The sequence below is a fragment of the Eulemur rufifrons genome, chromosome 18, assembly GCF_041146395.1.
Source record: "Eulemur rufifrons isolate Redbay chromosome 18, OSU_ERuf_1, whole genome shotgun sequence".
Classification (NCBI taxonomy): Eukaryota; Metazoa; Chordata; class Mammalia; order Primates; family Lemuridae; genus Eulemur; species Eulemur rufifrons.
In genome coordinates this window covers 35473834-35487293 of record NC_091000.1, presented here as the reverse complement: position 1 = coordinate 35487293, position 13460 = coordinate 35473834, and the positions used below count along the sequence as shown (strand labels likewise).

At 34.7% G+C, this 13460-nt stretch overlaps 1 protein-coding gene across 5 annotated transcripts in view; it reads right to left on the bottom strand.

Moving 5' to 3' along the window:
- DCLK2 (doublecortin like kinase 2) overlaps nt 1-13460 on the bottom strand; it is a 148863-nt gene that overhangs the window by 115006 nt on the left and 20397 nt on the right. For all 5 annotated transcript variants that reach the window (XM_069492927.1, XM_069492929.1, XM_069492930.1 and 2 more), the window contains exon 2: nt 9912-10246. In XM_069492927.1, coding sequence (XP_069349028.1) covers nt 9912-10246 — 335 coding nt within the window. The remainder of the gene's footprint in view (nt 1-9911; nt 10247-13460) is intronic.

The window sequence follows — 13460 nt, the reverse complement described above, 5'->3', positions numbered from 1 at the left end:
ACAGCAACACATACTACAGAGAAATCTTTCGTGAAAGGAAGGGTCATTCGATGTGGTAAACTTCACTGTTGTCTTATTTTAAGAAATTGTCACAGCCACCCCAGCCTTCAGCAGCGACCACCCAGCCATTAACACCAAGGCTAGTCCCTTCCTCAGCAAAAAGATTTTAACTCCCTGAAGGCTCAGATTGTCATTAGCATTTTTTAGCAGTAAGTATTTTTAATTAAGTTATGTACATTGTGTTTTTGACATAATGCTATCGCACACTTAATAGACTACAGCATAGTGTAAACATAACTTTTATATGCACTAGGAAACCAAACACTTTGTGTCTTTATCATGATATTCGCTTTATCGCAACATTCACTTCTCTGCGGTAACCAAACCTGCTATATCCTTGAGGTACGCCTGTAGAGACTCTATCGCTATGTTTCTCCATGACACAACTTCTAGCTTAGATTCAATTAATTCTCCTTCTATGAGGCAGCACCCCAAGGATGTGGATGCACATGGTTAAGCCTAACCTTTGCTCTCTTAAAAAAATTGACAAGGCTAAAAAAATAAGCACTTCCCCTAACTAAAGGGAACAGGGTAAAACAGGCCAAAGCAGAGGTTCTTAAACTGCACAGTGATCTGCAAACCTAGCTGATGATACGCAAAATTTTAAGTCAGGTTTTACTGGGAAGAGGAGAACCAGATTTTAACAGGTTCTCAAAAGCTATCTTGAGTTGTCAAACACTTGTCATTTGTAAACTTAGTAAGCTGGACGAAATAATTCCTATATCAGTTATATATTCTAAAATACCATACTGACTTTGCACCTGTCCTTGTTTCTACCATAAAGCATTATGAATAAATGACCCTTTCATGAAATCTGGTAAAACTTGTAAAGAAATATTGTATATTATACATATTGGTAGAAATTGCTATCAGCAGGCATCCATAATAAGATACAAAAACAACATAAAAAATCCAAAAGTTAGCTACGACCAAAAGCAATCAATTAACTTTTAAAGCATCTATTACAAGTAATCTTCTTGACTCGATGCCGAGTTAAAATGTCACAAAGCAAAAAGTTACTTGAATTCACTAAATATCAGTATATATTCATGTGACTTTTGGCATCTAGGCACACGTTATAAAGCAAACATTGAAGGAAGTGGTAGGTCTTATATAGTTCAAGAATAAGGTGACAAAGTACTATAATATGGGCTACTTGCTAAGAAATTGTTTAGTTCTCCCTAAGCTTAACATTTTTAGAACTAGTCATTCAGCACTTGCTCTGGGCATAAAACTGATACACTGATAAATTGGCTTTTCTCTTTTCATTAAACTGATTTCTAGAACACAAAGTAGCAAAGGTGGAAATGGTAAGAGGAATGCTAGTGGGCCTCAATTTACACAGCAGGAATTGCACAGAATATGCATTCTTCTATCCAACAAATTAAGTGCATGCGTTGTACCTGGCTGTCATGTCTAATCCATTTACAAGTCTCTCCCAGCTACAGAAATCCTGGAGCACATGCCCATTGGCTTTGTCAACTGGGACAACTTTTTGTCTACAGCTCTGATAGTATCTCTCAAATCCCAAAATAGTCTCTTTCACTAATCTACCTCTAGGAATCTATCTTAAGGAAAAGAAATGATCTAAAGGGTGTCAAAATCTATAGACAGCAAGATGATCAGAGGATAAACGAAAAACTAAAAAACTCATATGTTCAAGAATTGGTTAAATAAAGTATGGTAGATCTAGCCAAATGAACATTATTCAGTCATTCAAGTATGAAACATGATTATGTAACATGGAAGAATATAATTAAGGGAAAAACACAGGATGCACGATTACATGTAAAAACCACGCTATGTACAAGCATGTGTACATCTGTATGTAACCGCACAAACAAAACTTATTAGTGATTCCCTTTAAGAAAGAGAGTAGGGCTGGGGAAGAAGGGCAGATGTGAAAAGAGACTTTCACTCTTTGTATTTCTGAATTGTTTGAATTTTTTCAATGCAAATATACTTATTTACTTGGGTAGTTTCTCTTTAAAAAAGAAACAAAAACATGTATACTGCATATGAACATATGTACAGGAATACTTATTAAAATATAGCGATAATATGGAAGGACTGTATTTTTTTCCATATTTTCTAAACTTTCTGCAGTATCATATTCCTTAATTTTAAAACAATGTATAAAATAACTTTAAGGGCATCTTTTTGTCTAGCACATAATCACTCTTTAACCTATTTTAAAATTCTTCAGATCCTACTCAAAGTATAATTTTACAACACAACACTGATTTTCACATGGTAACCACCAGATAAAATCATCACTTTAAAATCTTTGAAAAAAATTTTTTTGAAATCAGCTGATTAACTTATTAGTTATTTGTCCTGGCCCTCATCATTATCACTGAAGCCTCTCCCAGAGCCTGACCACAGGGGGCTTACCGCAGGGCCAGGAAGAGTGCGGGGTCTAAGATCACACTTCCTGCGGATGAAGCTCAGTTCCACCATCAGCTGTTTGAGATTCTAAATAAGCTACTTGATTTATTTCTCTTTGCCCCAATTTGCCACTGTAAAATGGGAATTGTAGTAACTAACTCTCAAGATTGTTGTGAGGATCAGTGGAAAATAATACTAATACAAAGCACTGAAGTACTGCCTGGCACGGTAAACTATTAGTTGCTATCTGTAATCTAATTAAGCTCTTGGCTATTCTACACATTGTAAAATACACGTAACAAAATATATACTGCGATAACTATTATTATAATCAAAAAAGAATACATTAGTAACAAAATTTGATAGTTTATTAAACTGAAACTTTACATGCTAATTTTAACACAATCTTTACGAGTGCGTTACTCCCCTTAGATATCAAAGGAATAATTAAGGAAACAAGAGTTTGCAGTGATGTCATTTTTACCTCCCCTACACTTTACATTGTATAATTTGTTTGGAGTTAAAATTGTTTCTCCCGAACATCTCTCCTAATTTGCAACCACAGTAACTACCAACAAGATTTTAGTATTTTTCTCTAGCTTCCCAATAAGAGGCAGAAAATATTATTTAAGGTCAGAGGAAACTGCTTCACAGTGAATGTCAGAATGGCAAAATACAGACTTCACTTAAACAAAAAAAAAAAAAAAAAAGAAGAGGGACATCTAAATATTCCCTTCTTCCTTCCCACTTTTCAGATCCCTCTTTGAAAACAGAGGTTTATCAAAAACAAAGATTAAGCCCTACCCCCGTCTTTTGTAAAATCCAAGGTAAATCTCCTTAGATCAGGAGTCAAAGAACAAAATGTTTTCTCTCCCTTTCTATACCTGTACACTTCCTGCTATACTGAAAAATCTTACTAGTTGCTCTTAGCCTGTTGAGTCCTGATTCGGATAAATTTTTCATTATTTCAGGCAGATCAGGGCTACCAACACTTTGGAGGTGTGAATGTGTCTAGCAGGACAAAACATAGGCGTCTGGATTTCTACCATCTACAAAAGGAAATGCATACATCGGGAACAGTGTGAGAATTAAAACCAAATTCTGTCCTTGTTTACTTCAAGGAAAACTTATATCAAAATTAAATGAACTGTAGAAAATATTTATGCATATGTATCAACCATTTAATTTTTATGTAGCAATTTTTGAGAAGAAATTGCTTTCTATCAAGTATGAGGCCATTACAAAGAAATGAACTTTCACTAGAAAATGTGATTCCAGAAAAGGTACAAATATTATTTATGTTATGGTATCCATGAAATAAACTTTTTAAAAAGATGGAAACCTTCACAATCTCTAAGATGGCTGACAAGATGGAGGCGCTCTAAGGGGTTGCCATGTTCCTCAAAGAGGACGCACTGCACGTGAGCATCCTGCGGCTGGCAGTGGGCCGTCCTAAGGCTGGCAGTGGGCCGAAAGTCTGGAAGTGTTTTACCCCTGAAAGCATCAACTGTAAGCAATTTCTGAATCTGTTTTGCCTCTGCCCATGACAAGAATCAACTTGTTCCAAAATTCCACAAAATGTGTTTCTTTTATGTTAAAATTCTGCTGTTTCTGGGAAAGCTAAAAGCCAGAATTTTTTTTACACATGTGGACAAAAGCTATATTTGGACCTTTCAGTCCCTTAACAGAATGAAGACATTTTTAAAGAACTCTCCCCGCTGAAGTTTATTATAAGTCACTTTTAAAAAAAATTTAAAAAGCAAATCTTGTTTTCCTGTACAATCCTTTTAACTTAGAAGTTCAATAAGGTTTTGTTTTTTAAAGAAACACATGTAAGTGAAGCATTTAATCCAAATTAATTGCAAGTTAAAAGAAAATTATTTAAGAGGAGAATAATCATGTCTTTCTTTACAGATCATTTTTTTCTGGTCATCCCATCTATAAACACATAGGTTGTATATTTTCTTAAAAATCAGTAACAATAATACCACTTTTAAGTATCAAATATAGTACCTGAAAACTCAAAATTAAATCATGATTCCTCACACTTCACTTTAAATACATATAAAACCATACAGGATGCCTTTATTTAAGCCCCTGTGAAGCTGTACTTCCCAATCATATGCCTGCCTCACAAAATGAAAACAAGTAGACCGAAATCCAAGACAAGACTATAAACCATGACATTCTAACACACCTGCATCAATTAGATAACAAGGGGACAGGCTAAAAGGACATCCTTATGTTCTCAAAGCACGTGGCCTAATAACAAAGTTAATATTCAAACAAGTAGCATTTCCTTTTGAATCATTTCACTTTCTCTACATCAGGATTTCTGAATCCCAGCACTTGTAACATTTTGGACAACAAAGAATTATGTCATGGTTGTCCTGTGCACTGTGGGATGGTTAACAGCAGCCCTAGCCTCTACCCAGTAGATGCCAGTAGAATCCCCACCCCCAGTCCTGACAATCAAAAAAATGACTCTATTACCATACGTTCTCTAGGGGCAAAATTACTCCTGGCTGAGAATCACTGCTCTACACTAAAAGAAAACCCCAGAGTTAACATGGATAAAATCCAAAAATGTGATTTTATCTTAAGTGATTTTATGAAGAGACATTAAAATACATGAGTTCCTTGTATTACCCAAGTCAGACCTTGTAAGTGGAGTCAATACTAACAGGAAGATGTGACCATCCCTTCTGAAGAAAGGACTGAAGGGACACTTTCAGCAACAGAAATGCTGTAGGCACATGACACACCATTGTCTTCAATCAGGAAAGTTTGCAAAGCCCATAAAAGATAAACAGACTCCTTAAAACTCTCACATAGGTGTCACGATGGGGTCAGTGACTGCTCGTGGCACTTCCTAAAAGTTATTTAATTTCTATCCTTGTGATGAAGATCAGATAAATTTAAAATGAAAACAACAAATCTGGGTAGGAAGTAACCAGAAAAAGAACATAAAATTTAGGCAGACAGTCTAAAATTTTGTGCAGGGACAACGCATTAAGAGATCTTAGTTTCTTTTTCAATATTTTCTCGTCACCTAAGGAAAGCTGTCCCTTCCTTGAGAATTTTCAGAGAATTGGTAGTTTTACATACCCATAGAATCAATCACTTCTTGGCCTTTTAGCTAAAATCAAGTATGTAAACCCACAGAGTATTTTTTTAACATAAAAACAAATGAGCACTGCCCATTTAAAGGTTTGCATTCATCTTATACATAAGACAATACTATTTCAAAGATTTGATGTTCTCTTTATAATTATATGCACCAAAAACAGACTTGAGGTTTTGAAGAATACCAAGTCCACCTATATAGTACAACATTTAACTCAGCAAGGAAACTATAGCTTTTAAGGATACCTGGTATTCTGAAAATGCAATATACAAAGTTATGTTCTTCAAAAATTAAATTTATAATTTTTCCAAAGAAATATCTTATTTGAAAGTTTATGAATGTCTTTTCTTTACACATGGAAAATAATGTTTAAGTTCATAAGGCATAAACAGTGACAAAAGTGATACTTATAACATTGTATAGCCACATACCAAAATTTCAAGGATTATTCATAATGTGTTTGAATTTCTAAAATTTGAGATCAGTCTGTTCTTCCTCAGTGCTTAAGTTTTTGCTTTTGAGCAGACATGAGGAAGAAGTAGTAGAAATCAGAGCAGCAGATATTCAATTTCTGATGGAAAATATAATCTTGTTTCCTTTTGAAGTACTTTTTAAAAAATTCTTCTTCATCTGGTTTTCCTTAACACAGAATTGAAAACACACTACACAGAATTTGATTCTTGCTTTTTCCATTTAACATTTTCTCATGTCTTTAAATATTCCCCCAGATGTAATTTTTAATGGCCAGTATAGATGAATTCTAAGGTAATATCATTTAACTGTTTTCTACTTTAGAGATTTGAAACTGTTTCCAATCTTTTGCTTTTATGCTGCAATGAACATTCTCATGAGTAATTATGTTTACATCTCAGGTTATTCAGGATAAATTCCAAAAGTTAGGCCTGGCGCGGTGGCTCACGCCTGTAATCCTAGCACTCTGGGAGGCCGAGGTGGGTGGATCCTTTGAGCTCAGGAGTTCGAGACCAGCCTGAGCAAGAGCGAGACCCCACCTCTACTAGAAATAGAAAGAAATTATATGGACAGCTAAAAATATATATAGAAAAAATTAGCCGGGCATGGTGGTGCATGCCTGTAGTCCCAACTACTCGGGAGGCTGAGACAGGAAGATCCCTTGAGCTCAGGAGTTTGAGGTTGCTGTGAGCTAGGCTGACGCCATGGCACTCACTCTAGCCTGGGCAACACAGTGAGACTCTGTCTCAAAAAAAAAAAAATTCCAAAAGTTAATTTACTAGTTTTAACAGTAAGAACATCTGTATAGTTATACATATTAAAAAATTGTTTTCCATAAAACTTATGAATTTTATACTTCCATTGCCATTTGAGCATGTCAATTCATTGCATATTCAAAAACAGTGGACATTTTTGAAAAGCTTGTCAATTTTAAATATTAAAATATCTCACTGCTTTAATTCACACTTATTAGTGAGATTGATCATTTTTTAATGTTTACTATTTATAATTCTACCTTTTCAAATTGTTAAAACTTTTATTTACCCATTGTAGTTATTTGTCTCTTTCATATAAAATTACAACTCAATATAAAGCTATATACCCCTTGTTTGACATCCAGAAATTTTTAATTTTTATATTGTCTAACCAATCAACCTTTCCCTTTGTGATTTACCCACTAACTTTCATGCTCAGAAAATCCTTTCCCATTTCAACATTACTATTGACGTATTTTCTTTAACTCTTGTTTCATCTTGACATCTATATTTTTTAAATACCTGGAATTTATTTTTGGTGTGGTATGAGAATGATGATTTAATATCTGGTGGCATGAGAGCCCATTAATCGTTACTTCTAAAATTTCCCTATTTTACCACATTAACTTTTAAAATCACTTTATCACGTTCCCCATCAACCTCCCTAAAAAAAAAATCTCATTTAGATCCTTACTGAAACTGCATTAAACTATAAATAAAAATCAGAAAGGGTGTATAAGTTTGAATATTGAACCTATCAGGCAAGCTGATCTTGGACCTCATTGTCACAGAAATACTTTAGTATCACATTTGTTTATCGATACACGGTCTTTTGGTTTCAGATAGAAAAATTTTAGTGTATTAAATCACCCTCAAATTTTATCACTAAATCTTTAAATATGAATTTTATATTTTGTCAAATGCCTTACAACATCTTTTCAAGGTTACAAACATGTATTATTATACAATTATCCTATAGATCTCATGTATAAAGAGGTGTCTTAGGCCGGGCACGTAGCTCACACCTGCAATCCTAGCACTCTGGGAGGCCGAGGTGGGCGGATCGTTTATGAGCTCAGGACTTCGAGACCAGCCTGAGCAAGAGCAAGACCCCTGTCTCTACTTAAAAAAAAAAAAAAAAAAACAAAAAAAAAAACCACCACTAGCCATGGTGGTAAAGCTACTCAGGAGGCTGAGGCAGGAGGATTGCTTGAGCCCAGGAGTTTGAGGTTGCTGTGAGCTAGGCTGACACCATGGCACTCTAGCCCGGGCGAAAGACTGAGACTCTGTCTCAAAAAAAAAAAAAAAAGGTGTCTTAATGGTAAGCCATCCTTTAATTACTCTCATAAGTCCTACTCATCACATTGTATTATCCTGAATATGTCTATTTTGAGTTGCTTGTGCTTTAGTTAACATTTTTACATTTCTAGTCTGGAATCTTTCTGAAGATAATTTTTTGGTTAAGTATTAAAATTTCAATGGTTACCATTTCAATTAGATGTTCACCTTCTTTATTTCATTTATATTTTCCCTGAGTATCATTCATCTGGAGATTTCCAAGTTTGAGTTCTAATTTTTAAAATCTCACCTGCATTTAATCTTTATATCCCATGTTTTCCTAAATTGACAAATTTAGATTTTCATTTTTCCTCTGGTTAGGTATTTTAAATATTGGTCTTTATACTTGTCTTGTGTCCATCATAATCAGCTATTTGATTTATCAAATCTCCTTTTTCTTTTCATGTGGCCTAATTTATTTTCACTTATTTGCAGAGTGAATCTTAAGATGCTTTGTGTTGTACTGTGCTATCAACTCAATTATACAAAGTGTCTATTTTCATTTATACTGTGAACCTATTTGGGGGCAAGCTGCTATGAAGTACTATATACCTTGTAATCATTAATTTAATTAATTGGAAAAGTCATTCTAATCTCACCACAATTTAATGGAATTTTCAGATTTTTTTTTTCCCTTGAGACAGAGTCTCACTCTGATGCCAGGGCTACAGTACAGTGGCATCATCATAGCTCAACTGCAACTTCAAATTGCTGGGCTCAAGCGCTTCTCCTGCCTCAGCCTCCTGAGTAGCTGGGACTACAGGCATGCACCACCACGTCCAGCTAATTTATTTATTTTTTTTTTTTTGTAGAGATGGAGTCTCACTTATTTTTTAAATTTTGTTAATATTTCAAAAAAATAACTAGATCTGGTCTTAGAAAATTAGAAACTACTTTGTGTTTTTCCAGAAGACACCACTCCAGTGTTTTATAGTATTCATTCTTAGCACTTCATGAGCCATACACTTCACAATAAATGTTAGAGGAAAGAAACAAAATGGAAAGAAGAAACCAATTTAATGTTGGAAACTATAATTTGTAATACAATGTAAATATAAACAACTTTATGGAAATTGGGGGAAAAATATATTTCAGAAGCCACATGTTTCTTTTTAGAAATGATAACCCGTGGTAAAATTCAGTATTTATGTAACTGTTATTCATGTGTCCTTGCAATATGCCCAATTTTTTTAGTCCATTAGATTCCCTGATGTATTGTTACCATAATTTGACTTGTATTTCCCTGTGCAATCGGTGTTCGTTTTTCAGAAATGCTAATTATTTCCATTGTTCCCTATGAAACTTATATGGACATTCCTATAAAAGTACTTTCTTTTGAAATGTGTTTTCCATACTACACATAAGTAGGGAGAATAGGCTTTTCTAAAAATGTTAAAGACCTTTAAGTTTTGACTCCTGTGATACCCAAGACCAGGACCTTATGAATCAACAGTTGTTCTTATTCTTTAATAGACAACATCCCACTAAAGGCAGGACACCTCCTTAGACTTACACTTTTTCCTCAGAAATTTACATTTACCCTTCCAACAACCAAAAGAAGTATATGACAGACTTCTCCATACTCATTTTTGAGATACGTGGAGAAAAATAAGCCATTCTTCACAATACAGGCTAACACACACACACTTCTCGAGTAGGACTGCTAGAATAATTTCCAGCAGACTACTAAATTTCCACTGTTGACTACATAACCACCATGGCACAGGGAGTTTAAAAGTAAGATGAAGAGCTGAGGGTTAGAAGCATCTTACCTGCTTTCCGTCCAGGGTGCAGAGCCTCTTGACTACTCCTGAGTCTAGTTTAATGGCTTCGGTGATATCTGTTAAGACCTGTTCAAAGGAATGAGCGGTCTTCTTATTCAGAAGGATCCGCACAGCTTTTCTAGGCTTCACTCCACTTCGAATCACAGTCACTAATTTGGGCTTGATGAAATCTTTACTTTCTTTTACTTCGCTTTTCACAGAGGAGGCAGCAGCCAGGGCTCGGGTTGTCCCACCCTTGATGTTTACGGACCAGTTCGGATTAACGTTTTTGGTGTAATCAACTTTACGATACGGTTCGTTGGATGCACACACGTAACTCTCACCTAGAAGGCAAAAATTAGTATTATTAGCATGATTATCACCACCACAGAAGCATCTTGTCTGAAGAACAGATGCTGGTGACCCATTACATGAACTGACCTTAACAGGTTCACTGAAAGGGGAGGTACATCTTTTTCCTTTGGCATTCTCCCACCTGCCTTTCTTTCAAATAGCATCTAGATTGGTTTTGAAGTAACAGACTGTAGGGTGAAAAGCACCGGACCGAGAAATCAGTGAGAGCTGGGTTTTATTTTGACCAAATGTGTCACCTTGGATAATTCATTTCTCTACACTTTGGTCCTCAGTTTCATGAGCTTTAAAGTTAAGTGGCTGAACCAGCTGAATTCTAAAGTACTTCCTAGTTCCAAAAGCCTATTAACTGATTAAGAAAAAAAAAAAAAAAAGAAAAAAGAAAAATCATCTCATTCTATTAACAGTAGAAATAATTATATCACAAAATATGTTCATATAAAGAAATAAAAAATATTTTCTTTCTCCCAATTATAGATTTCAGTTCTAATCAGAGAATAATCTAAATATTTTCATATACTGATTAAACTATACTCAGTTATAGGATCACTTAGTCAATTAACAAAGCACCACAAAAATGAAAGAAGAGTTTTGGCAACTCAAAGAAACACATCTCTAGCATTTTCTTCTTAACTTAGGGAAACGCCTTACTTGAGGCATTTTTTTCTTAAAGAATGTAAGCTTAAAATAACCAGTAAGTTCCAATAGACATCCTTCATATCTACTTAAATAGAAGAGTATATTAAGTAGTTAAAATGATGTGTTCATTACTCCTGAAGGCTTCTGCTTAATTTGTATTAAGTACAACATAAAAGCTATTTTACTTGCCAACTGGATTATTAATTCAATGTTTACTAATTTTAATTTCCCAAATTTCAAATTTATACTCTGAGATATCATGATTTTTCTTTCAGGAAACTTATAGATCACCCAGTTCTTTTACTCTTGACTTTTTGACATACAAGATAAGAGGGTTATGCTCAAAGACTTTTCTCTAAGATACTCTGTAACTCAAAAAGAACCTATTATTTTTTCACATTATTCAACATAACAAAATCAATATAATAATATTTGTGAACCGTAATAATTATTATATGAACCTTAACTTTTATAAATACTTAAAATAAAAATAACCAAAATAATGAAAGGGAATTCCTAAAGAAAACCTATTAATATCAATATTATATTTAACTATTATCACGATGTTCTTGAAATTCTGATTAATGAAGAACTTTAGAGACTCTCAAAGGCATATGAATAATTTGGTAGCAGATCAGGCATACAAGAAGGATTTAAAAAGAAGACCAATGTCTTCTATTTAAAGGTATAATTAGGGCACTGCCCAAGATAACTAGGGAACCAATCAGAGGTTTTAACACCACTTCTACACCAGTAAACTGAAATCTAGCCTACACCACCATTTAATTAGAGATTTTTCATCTCTATAGCATAATCTAAACCATTTTTCATAGTATGATCATCTGGGAAAATGACACATAATTTCAAAAATAGGTATCAATAAAACAGAACTATACACATATGAACAAAAACAATTATCGTTTCACTTTAATTTCATAGAGAAAGCAACTCTCACATTGAAAATCTCTTATTTTTACCTATTACAAAAATTTAATTGTATGTTCTGATCCAAAATATAAGATGAAAAAAAAAAAGAGAGAGAGAGAATCTTAGCAAGAGAAAGTAATTTTAAAAAAAGAAGGGGGGAGGCAAAGATAAGTCAGTCAGCCGGGGAAAGCCTTTCCCAATAGAGAGAGGAAAAACAATGGCAAAAAGAAAAATAAACAAAAGAAATTTTAATATATCAGATTTTCTTGATCAACCGGCCCCTGCACAGTTGATATATCAACTAGGAGAGGTGCTTTTTAAATTTGTCTGCATTTTGTTTCCTTACACGAGTTCAGGATGTCAGGATGAAAATAGGTAAAGGAAGTTCCTTAATTTGCTTGTGTGCAATTACAGATGAATTTTAATTCCCTCCTTCTCTCCTTTCTTCCCTTTACAATGTTTCTACTAAAAACTTGTAGACCAGTTCTACAATAAATTTGTAATGTTTGAACCAGGCTGGCATATGCCTACAAGATAGAGCTTCACCCACTTCTCTACACACATAGCGAACACAAACAGTTCCATAGCCTCACCCCTTTCCTTGCACCCATGGCCCTTTTAGCCTAGACTCCTCCTTACAATATGCATTGAGTACCTACTATGTGCCAGCTCTCATACTAAGTGCTGACATGGTATGAAACCCACTTTGGTAACCTTGGCACTCAACGTTTTAGCACACAGGTTCAGGACATGGTCTAGGAGTCAGACCTGTGTTTCTGTGTACTGGGCAGATAAGTCTCTAAAGTACAGGTGTCATACATACCTTGATGACCACAGCCACCAAGATTTACCCACCCTAGCTTCCCTTGTTATGTCTCCACCCAAATCCAAACAATCATCTAATAGTCTCTTACATAGATTTGCCTAGAAGGAGAGAATATGCTGACAAAAGAATTTAAGAGGTTGGCTCCCTAGGCAGTTACAGCTCTTGATGTTAATCAATCAATAAATTATTCTCTGTTAGATATTAGCCACCTACAAGATTGATTAGAAGCAATCAGCCTCCCCCCACCCAGATTCTTGCTACTATAGGGGTTCCTGCTTAAGGTTTGTTACTCCCCTGCCAACCTGTGCCTCTTCCCTTTCTCCATCGTACTCCAACTTCCAGCTAGAAACCCAGGTATCATCCTTCACTCTCTGGCTTCCCTACCTACTACACTCTGGCATCAAGTTCTGTCTACTCTATCTTCTAAATAGTTCTAAAAATTCCCCTCCTCTCTGCCTTCACCACCACCCACATTCCACCTGGATCAATGCAAGAATCTTCTGTTTTCTCATTCTCCAGAAATATAACGAGTTTTCCAAATGGCAGTACATTTTATGATACTGACATGGCTTTAAAAAAAAAAGTATACCCTGAAGTAGAGTCTTAATATACTGATAAAATACATCATCATAAAAGACTTTTTTTTTAACTCTTGCAAATACATAGTAAAACTGCATTCACCAAAACAAGAATAAGATCTCAATTAAAAATCAGAGTTAAACTAGAATGTAAGTATCACATATGTATTTTTCATATTTAGATATATGAAAAATAAAGCAGTCCTTGAAATTCAG